Source organism: Anopheles moucheti, chromosome X (assembly GCF_943734755.1).
Source record: "Anopheles moucheti chromosome X, idAnoMoucSN_F20_07, whole genome shotgun sequence".
In the NCBI taxonomy this organism is placed as follows: domain Eukaryota; kingdom Metazoa; phylum Arthropoda; class Insecta; order Diptera; family Culicidae; genus Anopheles; species Anopheles moucheti.
In genome coordinates this window covers 5,521,199-5,536,430 of record NC_069142.1, presented here as the reverse complement: position 1 = coordinate 5,536,430, position 15,232 = coordinate 5,521,199, and the positions used below count along the sequence as shown (strand labels likewise).

The window sequence follows — 15,232 nt, the reverse complement described above, 5'->3', positions numbered from 1 at the left end:
AAGGTTTAATCTTGAAGATGTATCTTATTTTATGCTCATAAGTCTACGTAATGATGAAACATTTTATTGGACATTAGCAAGACATCTTGTCCAATGTCTTGGAGTACCCTCGTCTACCAGTCCTAAAGATACCTCTCAATATACCGGACCTTCCAACATGGTACGTAAGAAGGTGTGTGTGTGTGTGCTTTGCCTTCTGCGCTTATGGAACTCTGGTGCTACAAAATGGCTACAGATGGACGTTTCGAAAGATGAATACCATGGTACACGCGGAAAGGATGATAGTCACCACGAGCCTATGTACTCAACATAAAGCGACGCACATTTACTCTGCACAAGAGGAAACCCCATGGGCGAAACGGAACTATGTACCGTGCCTGGGCCGTGCTACTACGCGCTCTTGTGCTTTTGTCCTTTAAGTTTGCGTGCGACAAACAATTCCCAGTAAAACAGACCCGCCTCCCCCCACGGATGGACCTGTTCCATGGCAAAGACGTCTACCCTTGAGCGGACCATCGTGTCCAGAGGGGGGAATTTGGGTCGAGGCTTGGTGTGCGTTGGTCGGTTGGTAGGTGAGTAAGCAAGCCAATAGGAACGGACATTTCTCTACTGTGCAGCAACAACGGCCACCAACATAACCAGAGCACTTCTTCTTCATGGGCTCAGCAACCACAAGAGGTCTAGGCCTGCACATCTCTGGCTTACTTTGACTTTATTTACCTCGTAGCGGAATAGTCCGTCCAGCGTGCGGGACAACCAGAGCACGCCTTGGTGAAATTTAGGTGCTCTCCCCTTTTTGGCTTGGCTGTATGTCCTTGCGATTGTGGACCGAAGATTAAGGGCTGATTTTAAGAGGGATGAAATGAGCAACATTCTCTTCTCGGCGAGGTTTTCATGCGAATCTTCATCTTCTGGGCTATTGGTTGGTTTTAACTTGTTTTTTTTTTCTTTGCAAGAATACTTACGCGAAAAGGATACTACCCCCGTTATTACATGCACACACACACACACATACACGTACGCATTAAAGTCAACACAAGGAAAGCGAGACATAACAAGCAGTGGAATGTCTCTTCCCCTAGTCGCAACCCCCGTTTTTCGCCACCCTCCGCACAAACTCTGCAGGAAAGAAAGTGAAAGCAAGTAAAGCGCGACCCGGTAGAGTGATTCCCCGGGTTTTGTCAAAAAAGGATAACGCAAAAGGACACATGGCAAGGAAAACGCAAGCGAGCGTGGGTATGTGGTGACCAAAAAGAGCGAGAGAGGCGAACGGTATAACCCTCAAACAAAAATAAACGAAAACACCATTTGCTACTTTAGCACGGTAGCGGCACAAAACAAAGGCACCACAGAGAACCATCGTTAACCACAAGAAGTAACAGTCTTCCACTTTCTTCAATCACCCCCCCCCCCTCCCTTTTGGGCCACCCTACGCACACATCTAGCTATCAGGTAGCAAAGCAGGGCAAATAGTGCAAGACAAACAGAGACGGTTGTGCAAGGCTTGCAAGCCCCTCTGTGCCATTCTACGCGCCTATAAGAGACGCACGCACACAAGTGCACCGAGTATTTATGTATACGTACATACATGCAAACAGAAATATTTGCGAAAGGACAACCGCCCGTTCCAAGCACCCGGAAAGTTCAGGGCAGTGGGATGGGGGAAAACTCACCGGATGGAAGACACTTCTGGAAAACCCAGCGTAGGAAGCTGAGGGGGAGGGATGGAGGATGGTGAAAACGCACACTAGCACACGCGCGCGCAAGTCCTGTTTCTTCTTCGTTTCCGTTTCCATTTCCGCTGCTTAACACTTAATCTTAAAGACAATAACCGTAGCATAAGACCGGCCTGAGCACGAAAGGGAAATGGTTGAAGGTTGGTGGGTGAGGAAGGAAGATGGCGGGGGGTTTTGCTTAGCGGAAGATGGTTTTGCCTTTCGGTGCTAGTAGCGTTTCTTTCTTGTTTTGGTTTGGGGCGGGTGGTTTGTGGGTGGGCCAGGTTGTCGGACCGATGACCGATGAAGAAGAATGCCACGAGTTTTCCACCGCGTGGAAGCCCTTCACCTTCACGGTAGATGCGAAACAACCACGCTCTCCTTCTCATTCGCTGTTTTCCATTTTCTTTCTCTCATTCGCTCTCTCTCTCTCTCTCTCTCACTCTTTTTCTTTTGCGCTCTTTGTCGCTCGTTCTTATATTTCCATTCTCGAGGGTATAAACATATTCTTCCCTCTCCCCTCAAAAACTTTACGAGTTTCCTTTCCTGCGACTAGGGGATGTTTTTCCATCACCCGTATGCTTCCTTTTCGGCTTCTAAACCGCATTTTGCTACTGTTTCCAGCAGGAAAAATAAACTGTTTTTTTTGTTAGTACAGTTACTATTATTCCTATAGAATTGCTTCCGTTCAGAGCAGATTACTATTTAAAATGTTGAAAATTGATCACACTAAACCTTTTATGTTGAATAATAATAGCATCGAACAATAAAAGCAACACAAAGCACAATTAAATCTGAACGTGCAGGACAAAATGGCATCTCAGAATCGCCGAATACAACAGACATCTCGGAATAAGATAGTAAAAAAGTTGTTGTCTTACTTTTCGCAACAAGTAGCTAGTATTTGATTTTTTGACAGATATGATTCAGTAGAAATTGCGTTTGACAGGCTTTGACAGATACGGATCGCATATACATAGAGTCCTCGAGAGATAACTGTTATCCGTTATACGGGAATTTTCAGATTTTGCAATTTGACAGCTCAAGATAGTGTATTCTTCAAATTAAAGATTGTAATGCCTTCGAATGCGATGCAATATCTTTATTAAAATGTTATAAATACCCTTATTCGACAGACTCGGACATTCGCAATATGCGGATCTTGGGGACTGCTTTAAGATGCCTAAATAGAGGCTAGTACAGTCACCCTGAGCTCCAACCACAGTAAGATGGCCACTATCTTTAAGGTGAACATCATTGACAGTTCGTTCCTTGTCAATACGGTTAATGTTTCTTCTTAAGAAAGGGAAGACCGCTTTGCAGTCTTAGTGGGTACGAATAGTACTTTATCATTGTGTGTCAAATTTTTCAAGTTAGAACTCACTTCTCAGTCAGCTGGGAGTCCCCTGAGCATCTTTACTGGCTTTAATAACAAAACTTCTTGATTGTTTACCTCAATACGACGGTCAGAATAACCTCAGCATGGTCAGAATAAATACACTCATGTGTTTGTTTTTCTTTTTGACAGCTGTTTGACGTTTGGTCTACTAACAGTACATGTTATGACAGCTTTATCGCTAATAAGTAGAATAGTGGTTTAAATAATAGTTCTCCCCAAATGCGCTAGTAGTATGTTTGCGGTATAGTACAATTAAAAATATAGCTCAATATAGATTTAATTTAAAAAAAGCAACATTTACATTGGGGCAAACACGAAATGCTTGCCCCATACTACTTGCTACCGCTACTTACCATCATCATCTTGGAGCTTGGTTGTTATTTGCGCCGTTTGCCGTATAGTATATGCCGAGAACTCTGTGTCCTCTGTCTCTGGTTCCGCTGTTTCTCCGGGGGTCGTCGTCTCTAGTGCCGGGCCTGTGCTGTGTTTGCCGTAAAGCTTTGACACACGCACACACACTGTGTAGTGGACGCTATCAACGAGATGATAGCGCGTCGCCGAACGCCTCCACACGCAAAACGGGAAGGTTGATTACACACGCGTATGACGTATCGCACGCTTTGCCCGTATGTGTGTTTTTATGATTGGTCAAAAACGAGGGGTTAGGTTGGATGGGTGGTAGGTGGTTGTTGTTGGTTGCGGACAGTTGAATGTTGTTGCGGGGTTCTCTTTTTTGCTTTTCGTTGTGGTTGTTGTTGTTGCTGTTGCTTCTGTCACTTTGGTTGCGCACTTTTGCGGGCCGTGTTTTTAATTGTCAACCGTGTGTTTGCCAGGATCAAAATCAAAGTTGCACTCAGCACACTTCACACATAGTCACACACACGCACACACAAAAATCACACTATCGACCGGTGATATGTTTCGGAACGATTCTGCTACGAACCAGGGTTGGTAGGGTGGCAGATGATGGGATTGTTGAGGGTGGTGGGTTTAGAGGAGAAGGTGATTGAGTGGGAGGTGGAGGGCGGGGGGAGCTATTTGCACGCGACAATTGTGCAAATGCCGAGTGCATAAACACTCGTGTGTGTGCACAAACGCACACAAACACACACAGTTACACGCGCGGGAAAGCACGGGTCTGTAGAACGGCACACAACAAGCGGAGTGACACACGGGGCCTAGAGAAAAACACGTTTATCCTCGATTAGAATCCGATAGCAATGAAAATGATGCCTTTGGGTTCGCGGATACAAAACAAAAAGCACTTTACCGTGCACAAACACCACATACACACATGCACAAACCCACACACACGGGAGCGCGCGGGCTGGGATGTGGACTTCGATGTCTCTTCGGTTTTAAACACACACACACACACACACACTGGTCGCGTATCTCCTAAGCCCGAACGAGCGAAAATGAGATGAACTGCGTGGTACGCTCACTCTCTTTCTCTCTCTTTTTCTCGCTTTCGCTGCAGAAATCACTTTCGTTTCGTCGGCTTCTCTCGCGCTATAGCGCGACGTTGTCTTTCTCTCTCACGCTCTCTTTGACACCACAGCACTTGAACGCTTTATTTCGTTCTCTCTCGCTCTCGCGCTTATCTTCTTTCTCTTTCTTACACCGTGTTGTAGCGTAGTTTTATTGCGTTTGTTACTTTTTTGGCATCACTTGTTTTGACACACCGTTCGCTTGTCACGCGCGTACGCAACCTACACACCCACACACAGCAAAAGGAAGGGTTCGCCCGCACTTAGCGTTTATCGGTGTATGCGTGTGTTCTTAACGTAACGGCTTATTATTGTGTAGTACACAATCCACTCACACAGCCGAATGAATGAAAGGAAAAATTCGGAAAAGTCGCGGAGAAAGGAGAAGAAAAAAAACAATAGCTACGCGCCTTCGGTTTTCCCTTATCGCAGGGTTTGTCGGGGGATGAATCGAACGTACACACACACTCACGTAACTGTTTTTTTTACTACTTTCGCTTGTCTTCTTTACGTTTGTGTGTTTTTGTTCTGTTTTGTTTCACTTCCTCCTTTTTCGTCGGCTGTTGACACGCACACACACACACGCACACACCAAATAGACAGTGGGTGAAAGGGAGAAAGCAAAACACGAGATGTTAGAAGAAGGGAGAGGTTGGCGCCGGTACACACGGCACGGTTTTTGAAATGTGTAATTTTGGGTGTATGTTGGAAGGGTGCGGTGAAGGGTGAGAAGGAGGTGGGCTAGAGGGGGTGGGGGGGGAGGCGTAGGTAGGATGGCATGGATGAAGAAAAAATGCTGTTCCCAAAATCTTTATCCTCCCTTCTCTCCCTGTTCGAGGATCGGATTGCAACACGAACTACCCGCCGCCCTTTCCCACCGGTTGGGGGTGGGAAATACTAAAGGCAAAAGAAGCAGCTTTTTTCGGCGGGTTTTTTCCTTCTGTTTGATGCTACCGATCTCATTCTTGCCTGATCGGCGGGTTGCTAATGAGCGCAATGATGGTTGGATGATGAAGCGTTGCTTGCGTGTGGGGTGTGTGTGTGCGCGCTGTATACCACCCGCGCAACGCAACATTGGAAAATGAGCGATAGAAAACTGTAACACGAAGAAAAGTAGCAAAAACAGGGAGAACTGACTGTTGCCTGCAACAGTGGTGCAAGTGAGAGAGGTAAACATGTGGTTCGGGGGTGGAGGATGATTATTTTTCACTCTCTCTCTATAATTGTACATCCTTTGTCACAACTCGCCATAGTTGACCCCTCAAATAATGATCCGTAAATCGGAAAAGAAAATCCAATTGCAAAGAAAATTGACAACATAACAATAACAACCAAAACAAAAAAGGAAAATATTGTTCGTTTCACCGACAAAAAAAAACACCCAACGTTTGTATGAAAAACGCGACGGAAAAAGAAATGTGTATTTTTTTCGTATTAAAATTAAACCAATATCGAACACATTTGCATTTGGCATTGACGCCGTACGTACGACAACACCACAAGCGCACAACGTTAATTATTTGCTGGTTTTGTGATGTATTGTAATTTTGCTAGTGAATTGATTGTTGCACATTTGTTTGTTTGCTTGCAGTGAACGCTTGTTTACAGTGCGCCAATGTTGCACAATTGTTGGTTTTCACCTATATCCTTCTCCAACCCCTGTTTTTTGTATGTGTGTGTGTTTTTTTTCTTCATTCAAACCACTTTACACACACGCACACCGCTATCGTGTACACTAGTGGTTGTCGGTTTGTGATTGTTTTGTTTGTTTTGTTGTGTTGTGTTGTTGCTTCTCGCTTTTATTTCCCTTTTTGCGGTTGTGCGTTGTTGCATTGCAGGGTTTCCCACCTGATTTTTTGTTGTTGTTGATGTTGTTTGTTGATTTTTTTCTCACTGTTTTGTGTTTAATAGTAAAACTGTTTGCTCACTTGCTATTTTTGTTTAAATTGTTTTGGTGGTTGGCTGCGGATTGTATTGAGATGGCTTTTTGGATGCTGCTGCTGCTGCTACTGGTGTTGCTACTGCTGCTGCTTGCTTCTCACCTTAGACTCAATGGGCTCGGAGAGACACACACATACCGACCGGACCAGGGAGAAAACCGACAGGACACTGTTGTGTTGTATCTATTCGTTTGCGCTTCAGCTTCGTACAGGGCAACAAAAACCCAAAACGAGTGCTTCGTTGCTCTCGGTACGGTCGGCGCGTCGTGTCGCACCACAGCGCGCGCTTGGTCGAGGGTAGAACGGTCTACCCCTGGGAAGGCGGGAAGGGGGTGCATGTGGTCCGGACGAAGGGGGAGGGGGTATGATAGGTGCCTCAAACACCCTCTCAAAAGGCACACTCTCCCCTTCCTTACAGCTTCATTTCATGTGGTTGCGTTTGGGCTTGCGCTTGACAGCCGGGTGACGTGCGACGTGACACGGCCGTCTGACCGAAAGACCGCGCAAAAAGGTGATATAACCATACCGGGGACCGCGCGTACAGAGCGAGATCGATAGCATCTTCCCCAGGCTCCCTTGCTTACTACCCCTGAACATCTCACCCCCCGCCCACCTCTGACCAGTCTAGCTACTATTTGCTCTGAAGCTGCTTCATTTAACAAACAACATCAACAACATCAACAGCAAAAAAAACATTACTGCTGCTATATTGCTCCCGGGCTGAAAAGGCACGTTGCGTGACGCCATACGTTGCGTGATGCGGTTGCAATGTATTTGCCGTCTCGCGTACCACTCACAATCATTGCACATGAGAGTGAACCGAGCAGCAAGACTTTCAACCCCCATGAGAGTGTAACGCTAGCATCATACGCATCTACCTACGCTTGCCTCGTTTGAATGGCTGTGTGACTGTGACTGTGTGTGATTTCTTCTTCTTTTTTTTCTCTGTGTCCATTTTCTCGCTTGCACTCCGTTTTTGTGAATGATGATCCATCTTGTTTCGGCATGTCTTCTCTCTGTTGTTCTTACGTGCTTATCGTACCAGAAGTTGGGTCTACGACGCACACAACGCCATTGAATGTTGTTTTGGGCGGCAGGAAACCAAGAGGGTTGGTTTTTGGTCAGAAGAGAACGCAGGGGTAGAAGTGGCAAGGACGCACTTATACGGAAGGTCAGCAGGTGAGACCGAAACAGCGAATATGAAGCGAATTGGTATTGTGTAATTGTGTGCTGGGGTGTATTGCAGGGTTTTCCCGATGTAATTTGTTTTCTTGTTCAATGGTTGAGGACATCGTAAGAGTGGACTTCATGTACAATTATAAGACAGCAAAGCTTTTAACTTACTATAAGACGCCAACATCTGAAGCATACTGAAGATATTTGAAAGAATTGAAAAGCTTGTATGAAAACCCCTGCAATATTGCTGCTTGTCACATAGCTTCATAGCTGACCTGCGTATGCGTATGCTTTTTTTCTTCTTTTCCTTTTGTTACGGTCGGAATGCATCAAAGGGGACATTCTTCTTTCATTCTACAGACGAGCATCAACTTTATCATATTATTGCAATGGCAGGAAAATTTTGCACATCAGTTTATTTGTTCTGGCAGATCCTATCAATTTGCTTAATAAAATGGCCGGCGACGCTTAGATATACCCTTTAGTGGTGGTATAGCTTTTGGTAACCCCACTGGTAGGAATGAGGAATAGTTTTTCGAAAAGCATCATAATCATTTAATGCCAAGTTCGGCACACACACCTAAACACGCACACGGTAACCTATCTGTATACACCGGCGCAGTAGTGTTTTGGAATAACAGGAGACATTGTTCATCTCTCTTACCTGCCGTTGGTCTGCTGCTGCCATTTGGTATTGCTATCTGTTTCGACCCCACTGACCAACGGACGGTTCGAGTTTGTATGCACGCTTGTGTGGGAGGGAGCGGGTGTGTGAGAGTATGTGTCATCCATGTATGAACGGCAAACAATTTGTGTGGTTCCGCTTTGTGTGTGGCTTGCGTAAATGCTTTAAGAGTAGTAGAAATGCCTGTTTTATATAGCAACAAAAAACCATCTTCAACCCCTAGGAAAAGTGGTGCTCATTTGCTGATGCTGCATCCCTTAATCGGAAGGGGAGGGAGGGTTGTTTGCTGTGTGTCAAACGGCACACGCAACAACAGTGCCATGTCGTGCAACAAGCGCTTCTGCGGGGATGAAGAAACACCCCCATGCACACATACACTGCCGGCACTATGCTGGGGGTGCAGGTGAAATATTTGTCTATTGGCCGTCCCGAACCGACCGAATTAGAGCGAAATAACAGATCGCATCATCACGGTGTCTCGTCGCACGCACGCAACGTTGGCGCTCTGCAACATTTCGACTGCTGCAGGAACAATGCGGAATGTCACGTTTCCACGGACGGTTGCATGCGTACATGTACGCAATAGAACAAGCGTACGCACAATCGCGCCATGTGCATGTGTGCGAGGGTATTTTCATTTTCCTATCTCTGTAAGCTCTCGCTCTCTCTGTTTATCCTACGTGTGATGATTGTTTGCGTGTTGTTCTCATCCCTTCACACACGCCTATCGAGAGCCTGGTTTATTACAGCTGCCGTGTAAACGCGACGATTAAGAGAGCCTAAATATATCTTTCCTTTCCTACCGTACTCTCCTTTGTTTCAACTCACCCCCTATGGCACATATTATAAGAAAATTTTATGAAAAATTTATTTGTAGTAAATTTATGCTACTACTAAACAAATGCATTATTGTACAAACGATACACACTATCAAATGGCGCCTGTTATTGAACGTTTTATCTAGTTGCACACCGAGTTCATTGACCTGTAAGCATCTCTCTGATGTGCAATTGGAAAATTCGGCTAGGTGAGCGCTAACCAAACGCTAGGGTAAAATATGGAAACCATTGAATCCATGCGTTTGCATACATCTAGGCGCAGTTTAAAGTTGTGTTGCGTTACTACTTGTTGGTTGCTCACTGTTGATTCGTGTACAAAGGTTACAATTAAGAAAGTAAAAACAATTGCGTGTTATAAGTACCTTTTCCATCGCTCGCATGATTAGTTTATTTCAGCAGTTTTGTTTTGTTTGTTTGTAAATTAATAAATTGTAAACATTGTCATCCTCGCTGCGCTTTTCACTATGGACGGATCGTCTCTCGTAACTCTTTCTCTCTCTCCTCTTTACCCTTACTCATCTACGGACGGATGTTGATAATTTTTTGTGTGTAAATACTTATGTTTCACTATACCTACCCGGCACGTCAAAATACCATTCTGATTCCCTTCTTCATTTCCTTCTGTCACACTCACTCTCACTCTCTGTCTAGCATGAAATTCTTTCTCCAGATAATAACTAAAGTAATCTACACTAAAGCTAGGCATCCATGGCCCTATCGTGGGGAGGCCCTTCCCTGAAGGCAACCGTGTGTGGATCAATACTCCCTGCATCACATTCCACCAAGGGTCGGGATTGATTAGGTCACGGAGCTGTGGAATGGCTGGGGGAAATGCTGGAATAGAGGCCCGCCGGCCGGCTACGGGAGACACAACAATGCGCCCAACAGTGCGATCAGCGTTACGATCGATACGGACAGATTGGTGGCACTGTTCAGGGGCGTTTGCGTGATGCCTGTAGAGAAGAAAGAGAAGAACAAAGCGATATTGCGTGGACGCTGTGACTGATTGGAAAATGAAAACTGTGCGTATTTGTGGATGCGTGCGTGGATGTGTTGCGAATTGTGAGGTAGATACGTATAGAATTTTATATTTCAACTGTAATGTAGTAATGTGCGTAAATGGTACGTTACTTGCACTTCGGTGGCACAAAATGGGACGTGAAATTTGAAAAAGTACGCGTTTATTTACCCATTTTGAATTGGATTGGTGGGCTGGACATGCGGCCATCTCCTCCGTTGCTGTATGCGAGAACACGTAGATTGTACGATTTACCTGCGGAGTTGGAGTATAAGATGGTGGTTAGCGATTAACACTCCCGCTCACCATGTGCGCGGCGCACTATCCTTACCGGGTGTTAGATTATCGATGTACTTCTCCAGCTTGCGACCGATCAGCACGACCGTATCGTTCGCACTGGACATGTCCTGGTCTATCTCCCAGATGCGTATCTTATACCCCTGCACCGGTTCCTCGTCCTGTGACGGTGCGATGTAACGCCAGGTCACCTTGATCGTGGACGGATTGATGCCGAAGATCTGTACGGAGGATGGTGGTTTTTGTGGTGCTTTTCGATAGGTACGCTCGAGGTAGCGTTCACTTTCCGGCCCTTCACCAGCCGCATTGTACGCCATCACCTTGACGAAGTAGTACGTATCCGGCTCGAGGCCAACGATGAGCGCCCATGGTCGGGTAGTGCGCGACAGATAGTAAACCGAATCCTCTTCATTGTGTTCCTTTTTCCAGTACTTGAGCTGAAAAAAAAAAAATGAGTAAGACATGCGTAACAAAACATAAGAGACATTTTTCTACTGCGTTGACTACCGGCTAGCATTATCACCGTACTTGTTCGCTATCGAAATGAATCCACTGGCCACAGCAGCAGCCTTCAACTTACCCGATGTCCAATCAGCTTGCCACGGATGGTTTCACGCGTTTGGGAAACCGGAACCCATGTAACGTTCAGTGCGGTCGAGTTGAAGCTGCGTGCGATCGTTTGCTGTGGCGCAACCTGTGGCATATCCTCCGCGGAGAAGATCTCAACAGGTTCGCTGATCGGTCCGACACCGAGATCATTCACTGCCTGTACCTTCACCTCGTAGCGCGTAAAGTACTTATCGGTTGGGACGTGTATGACCGCTTTGCCGACATTGCCCTGCCGCTGGAGTTCTTCGGTGGCCCACTCGCGCTGTCCGTGCAGTCGGAAGAATACGCGATAGTGCACGTTGATGCTGTTCTGTTCGTTCGGTTGCAATGGATCCCAGGTGATAGTCAGATCACCGATCTTACCACCACCACCGCCCACATTACGGGGCGCAATGTACGGACGGTCCTTGTTCGTGCTATGCTTTGGCGAGGGGAGACTGGGCGTACCGAGACCAAGATCGTTGACGGCGACGACCGCAAACTCGTACTCGCACCAGGGTGTGAGATTTGTCACCGTTGCCTGGCGACGACCGTTGTAGCGATCCGCTTCCTGGGCCACCACGTGCATCGAAACGTTCGTCCACGTGCGGTTCCAGTTGGTACGGCCGAGTATGTTGTAGTAGAGGATCGGGCGCCCATTATCATTCCCATTCGTCCACTCGAGCAGTGCTTCCGTTTTCTTGATATCAATGACCTTCACCGCACCCGGTGCACCGGGCGGACCCTGGATGAGGACGGTCGCTCTCGATACGATACGGTTGACGGAAGATTTTGCAATACACTCGTACTCGCCACCATCCACCAGCGTAAGATTGTGCACCTCGAGCGTGTTGTAGTGGATGCGGATGCGAGCACCATCCGGTGCCGGTCCGGTCGGTTGCTGATAGCGCCGTTGCTCATTTTCGTCATCATACCCGGTCAGTATCTGACCGTTGTGTGTCCACACGAATGCGACATCCAGCAGCTGATCGTAGGTGACGTCACATCGCATAAACAACATCTCGCCGATCTGCTTAATCTGTTTCGGTGGCAATTGCTCGATAAAGCGCAACTCTTGCAGCACTATCAACCGTGCCTTCGATTCTGCCATACCTTGGGTGTTCGACGCGCTACAAGTGTACGTACCCTCATCATCACGAGACGTGGGCGAAATGTGCAGCGTGCCGGTTGGATAGATCTTCCGGTGTCCACCACTACCGATCAAATTACCATCCTTCTTCCACACAATCTTTGGCGTAGGGGCAGCTTCCGGTTCGCAACGGATCGTTGTGTTCCCGTTCGCAATGCTGTAAATTTCCGACTCCAGCGGGTGTTTCTTGAACGACGGTTTCATGCTGAGTACGCGCAGCTGTGCAGATGAGTATACACCCTTCAGCTGATTCGTTGCTTTGCACTGGTACATGCCGTTGTCTTCCTCCGGGTCGAGATAGTTGATCTTGAGCAGATTGTCCTGCACCGTGTACTTGTCCCGGTTGAGCCGACCACCGCCACCGTCCTCCTCCATCAGCTCACCGTTTTTGTACCAGGTGTAGTTCACGTCCGGCATTGCGTACGCCTCGCATAGGAACGATACCGAGCTCTGGAAGTCCTTCGTACGATCACGTAACGGTATGGTAAAGTTTGGTTCCATCTGCACGTTCAGGAAGATGCTCTGCGTGATCGATTTCTTCCCGTTCCGTGCCGTACACAGGTACTCGCCATTATCGTTCACCGTTGCGTTCTGTATCAGCAGTACGCGATTGTAGCTATCCAACCGTGACATCCGGGGCAGGTTACCGTTTCGCCGCGTCCAATTGTACGATGCGACCGGATAGCCGTACGTCATGCACTCTAATCGCACATCCTTTCCGGCGAGCGGCACCTTCGGGAACGCTTTCGGGAACGAGTTCGCAAAGATAAGGTCCTGATAATGTGGCGACGGCGATACGGACAGCTCGAAAAATGGCCCATTACGCCCGGTATCGCTTACCGTGCTCATTACCGTGCAGGAATAGTTCGCCCTATCCATTACCTCGAGCGAGCTGAAGTACAGCGAACCATCATGGCTGACAAACACGCGCTGATCCTCGTAGACAAAGTTCGGGAAGTAGTTGCGGGACCAGTAAAACTTCACGTCCGGATAATGTTGCGGTTCCTCGCACACCAACGCCTTGCCCCAATTCTCCTCACCCTTCTCCGGTGCACGCTGCAGATTGAACTCGAGTATGTAGCCAAAGTTGAGCTGCACACTTTCGGAGATCACCTTGCCGTAGCTGTTCTGGGCGGTACAATGGTACGTGCCCTGGTCCAGATTTTGAGATGGTCGGTGTATGATGAGATTACCGCCGCTGACCGTGTGCCGAGCGTTGCGCAATGGATCGATTTGAATGACGGTAAGGTTGTCCTTGACGTACTCCTCCTTGTACCAGTTGTACCGGGGCGTCGGGTACCCACCCGCCAGACAGCTCAGCGTGACGTCACGCGTAATGCTTGCCTTGCCCGTATCATACGTCGTGTCAACCGGCTGTCGAATGAAGTACGGCCCACGTGGTATACGTTCCACATCCGTCTGTTCCAGCCCGTAGTCAAACTGGCGCCGATCTTCAAGCATCGTGTTCAGGTTATCCGCACTGTACAGTGGGCGGGATTCGCAGATAAACAGATACTGCTCCTCGCCCGTCACCGGATAGAACTGCCATTTCTCTTTGTGCATGTTGAAACCCAGCACAAGATAGTTACGGTTGCGGTAACGCTCCGACTGATAGAACCGTCTCGGATCGTCCGTTTCCTCCTGCTCGATCGTGTTCCGCACGTTCGCACCTTCGAAGTACGACTGAAACTCCTCGTTCGTGTCCGAGCTCAGCAGCTCGTAATTGATCGCATCCTCGATCGCGATCAGCTGGCTTTTGTCCGCGTTTACCCAGTTACCGGGCGAAATCTGGCGAGCCGATACGTAGTACCTGTTCAGCTTGCTCACGTCCCGATCCAGCAGCTTCACCACGAACGAATGCTTCTCGATCGTGTCCACGCTCACCAGTTCGCCTTGGTATGCCTGGCAGATCTTCTGCGCCGCGTACCAGCTCTTGCGCGGCGACTTGTGCACACGCAAACAGGTGCCCCGGAATGCGGTCCAGTGCTCCGGGCAGAAGTAATCCTCCGCACTGCGCAGATCGCCCGTCCGCAGGAAGATATCGTCAACGTTATTGGGCGTGCGCTGCTGCTGCGCCTGCAGCAGGTAGTCATCGGGTTCGTCGTAGAAGGGATTGTTGCCGCTGCGCAGCAATCCGCTACCCTGCTGGCCAGCCACCAGTTGCAGCACGGTACCGATCAGTACAATCCGAAGAAGTGGGTAAAATAAAGGTGCCATGGTTCTGTGCGCATCCAGTCAACCATCGGGAAAAATCACTTACGGGCGCGGCAGTACACAAAACACACTCGCGTTATTGGGCGCTTTGTGATGCAGCGACTCACTGCTATGCTATTTGCTGGGGTGTGGTTTCACCGTTAATTGTTGTTTCCATTACTACGACGGAAAGGTTAGCTCGCGTGACGCCATATTGGCTATACCACCCCTGACACATAGGATGACATTTCCAAGCAAAAAACGAATGAAGAATTAAATTTTAAACAAGGATACATATTGATTTGTTTCTTGAGCAGAGTGTTTTTGAGTGTTTCCTTATTATCATAAAGGGTACATTTTCAAACATAATTAACTTGTTTTCCTGCAAATACGAGTAGAACTTAAAAGCTAATGAATGCAATACCGCTTGTCAGTTACAATTTAAATTATTTTCTGTCCACATACTTTAGTTAGAACGGTTTTCTTTCCGTCACATATTCAAGCGATGTTCCCAATTTACGTCGAAAAACTACTCTTAAATTTTTCTCAGTTCGTCCTTCAAAAGTTTCTTAATGAAATTGTATAAAAATAGGTTTTTGGATGTGGCGCGTGAAGCGCAATGAGCATGAACAACAATTCGCCCCACGGGAACCGAAAACTGTCAGGGCGAAATGAAATGACAGTAGGCCGGAGGAATCATTTGTTTTTTTGTTTTGGTAATTTAATATTCTCTAACTTTATG

General features: G+C 47.4%; 2 protein-coding genes across 3 annotated transcripts in view; both read right to left on the bottom strand.

Annotated features, from left to right (window-relative positions):
- LOC128307270 (high mobility group protein DSP1-like) overlaps positions 1-4,288 on the bottom strand; it is a 42,493-nt gene extending 38,205 nt beyond the window's left edge. The window contains exon 1 of the mRNA XM_053045030.1: positions 3,468-4,288. The gene's annotated coding sequence lies outside the window, so the exon portion shown is untranslated. The remainder of the gene's footprint in view (positions 1-3,467) is intronic.
- Positions 4,289-9,603: 5,315 nt separating this feature from the next.
- On the bottom strand, positions 9,604-14,619 carry LOC128306351 (contactin). Of its 2 annotated transcripts, XM_053043828.1 has the most exons (4): positions 11,140-14,619; positions 10,594-10,996; positions 10,434-10,517; positions 9,604-10,197 (listed from the first exon to the last, which is right to left on the bottom strand). In XM_053043828.1, exons 1-4 carry the CDS (start codon positions 14,512-14,514, stop codon positions 10,103-10,105), a joined length of 3,957 nt encoding a protein of 1,318 aa, XP_052899788.1. In that variant the 5' UTR covers positions 14,515-14,619; the 3' UTR covers positions 9,604-10,102. The 2 variants fall into 2 exon arrangements, with proteins under 2 accessions (XP_052899788.1, XP_052899789.1); XM_053043829.1 differs by lacking the exon at positions 9,604-10,197 and having other exon boundaries at positions 10,241-10,517.
- Positions 14,620-15,232: the final 613 nt, after the last annotated feature.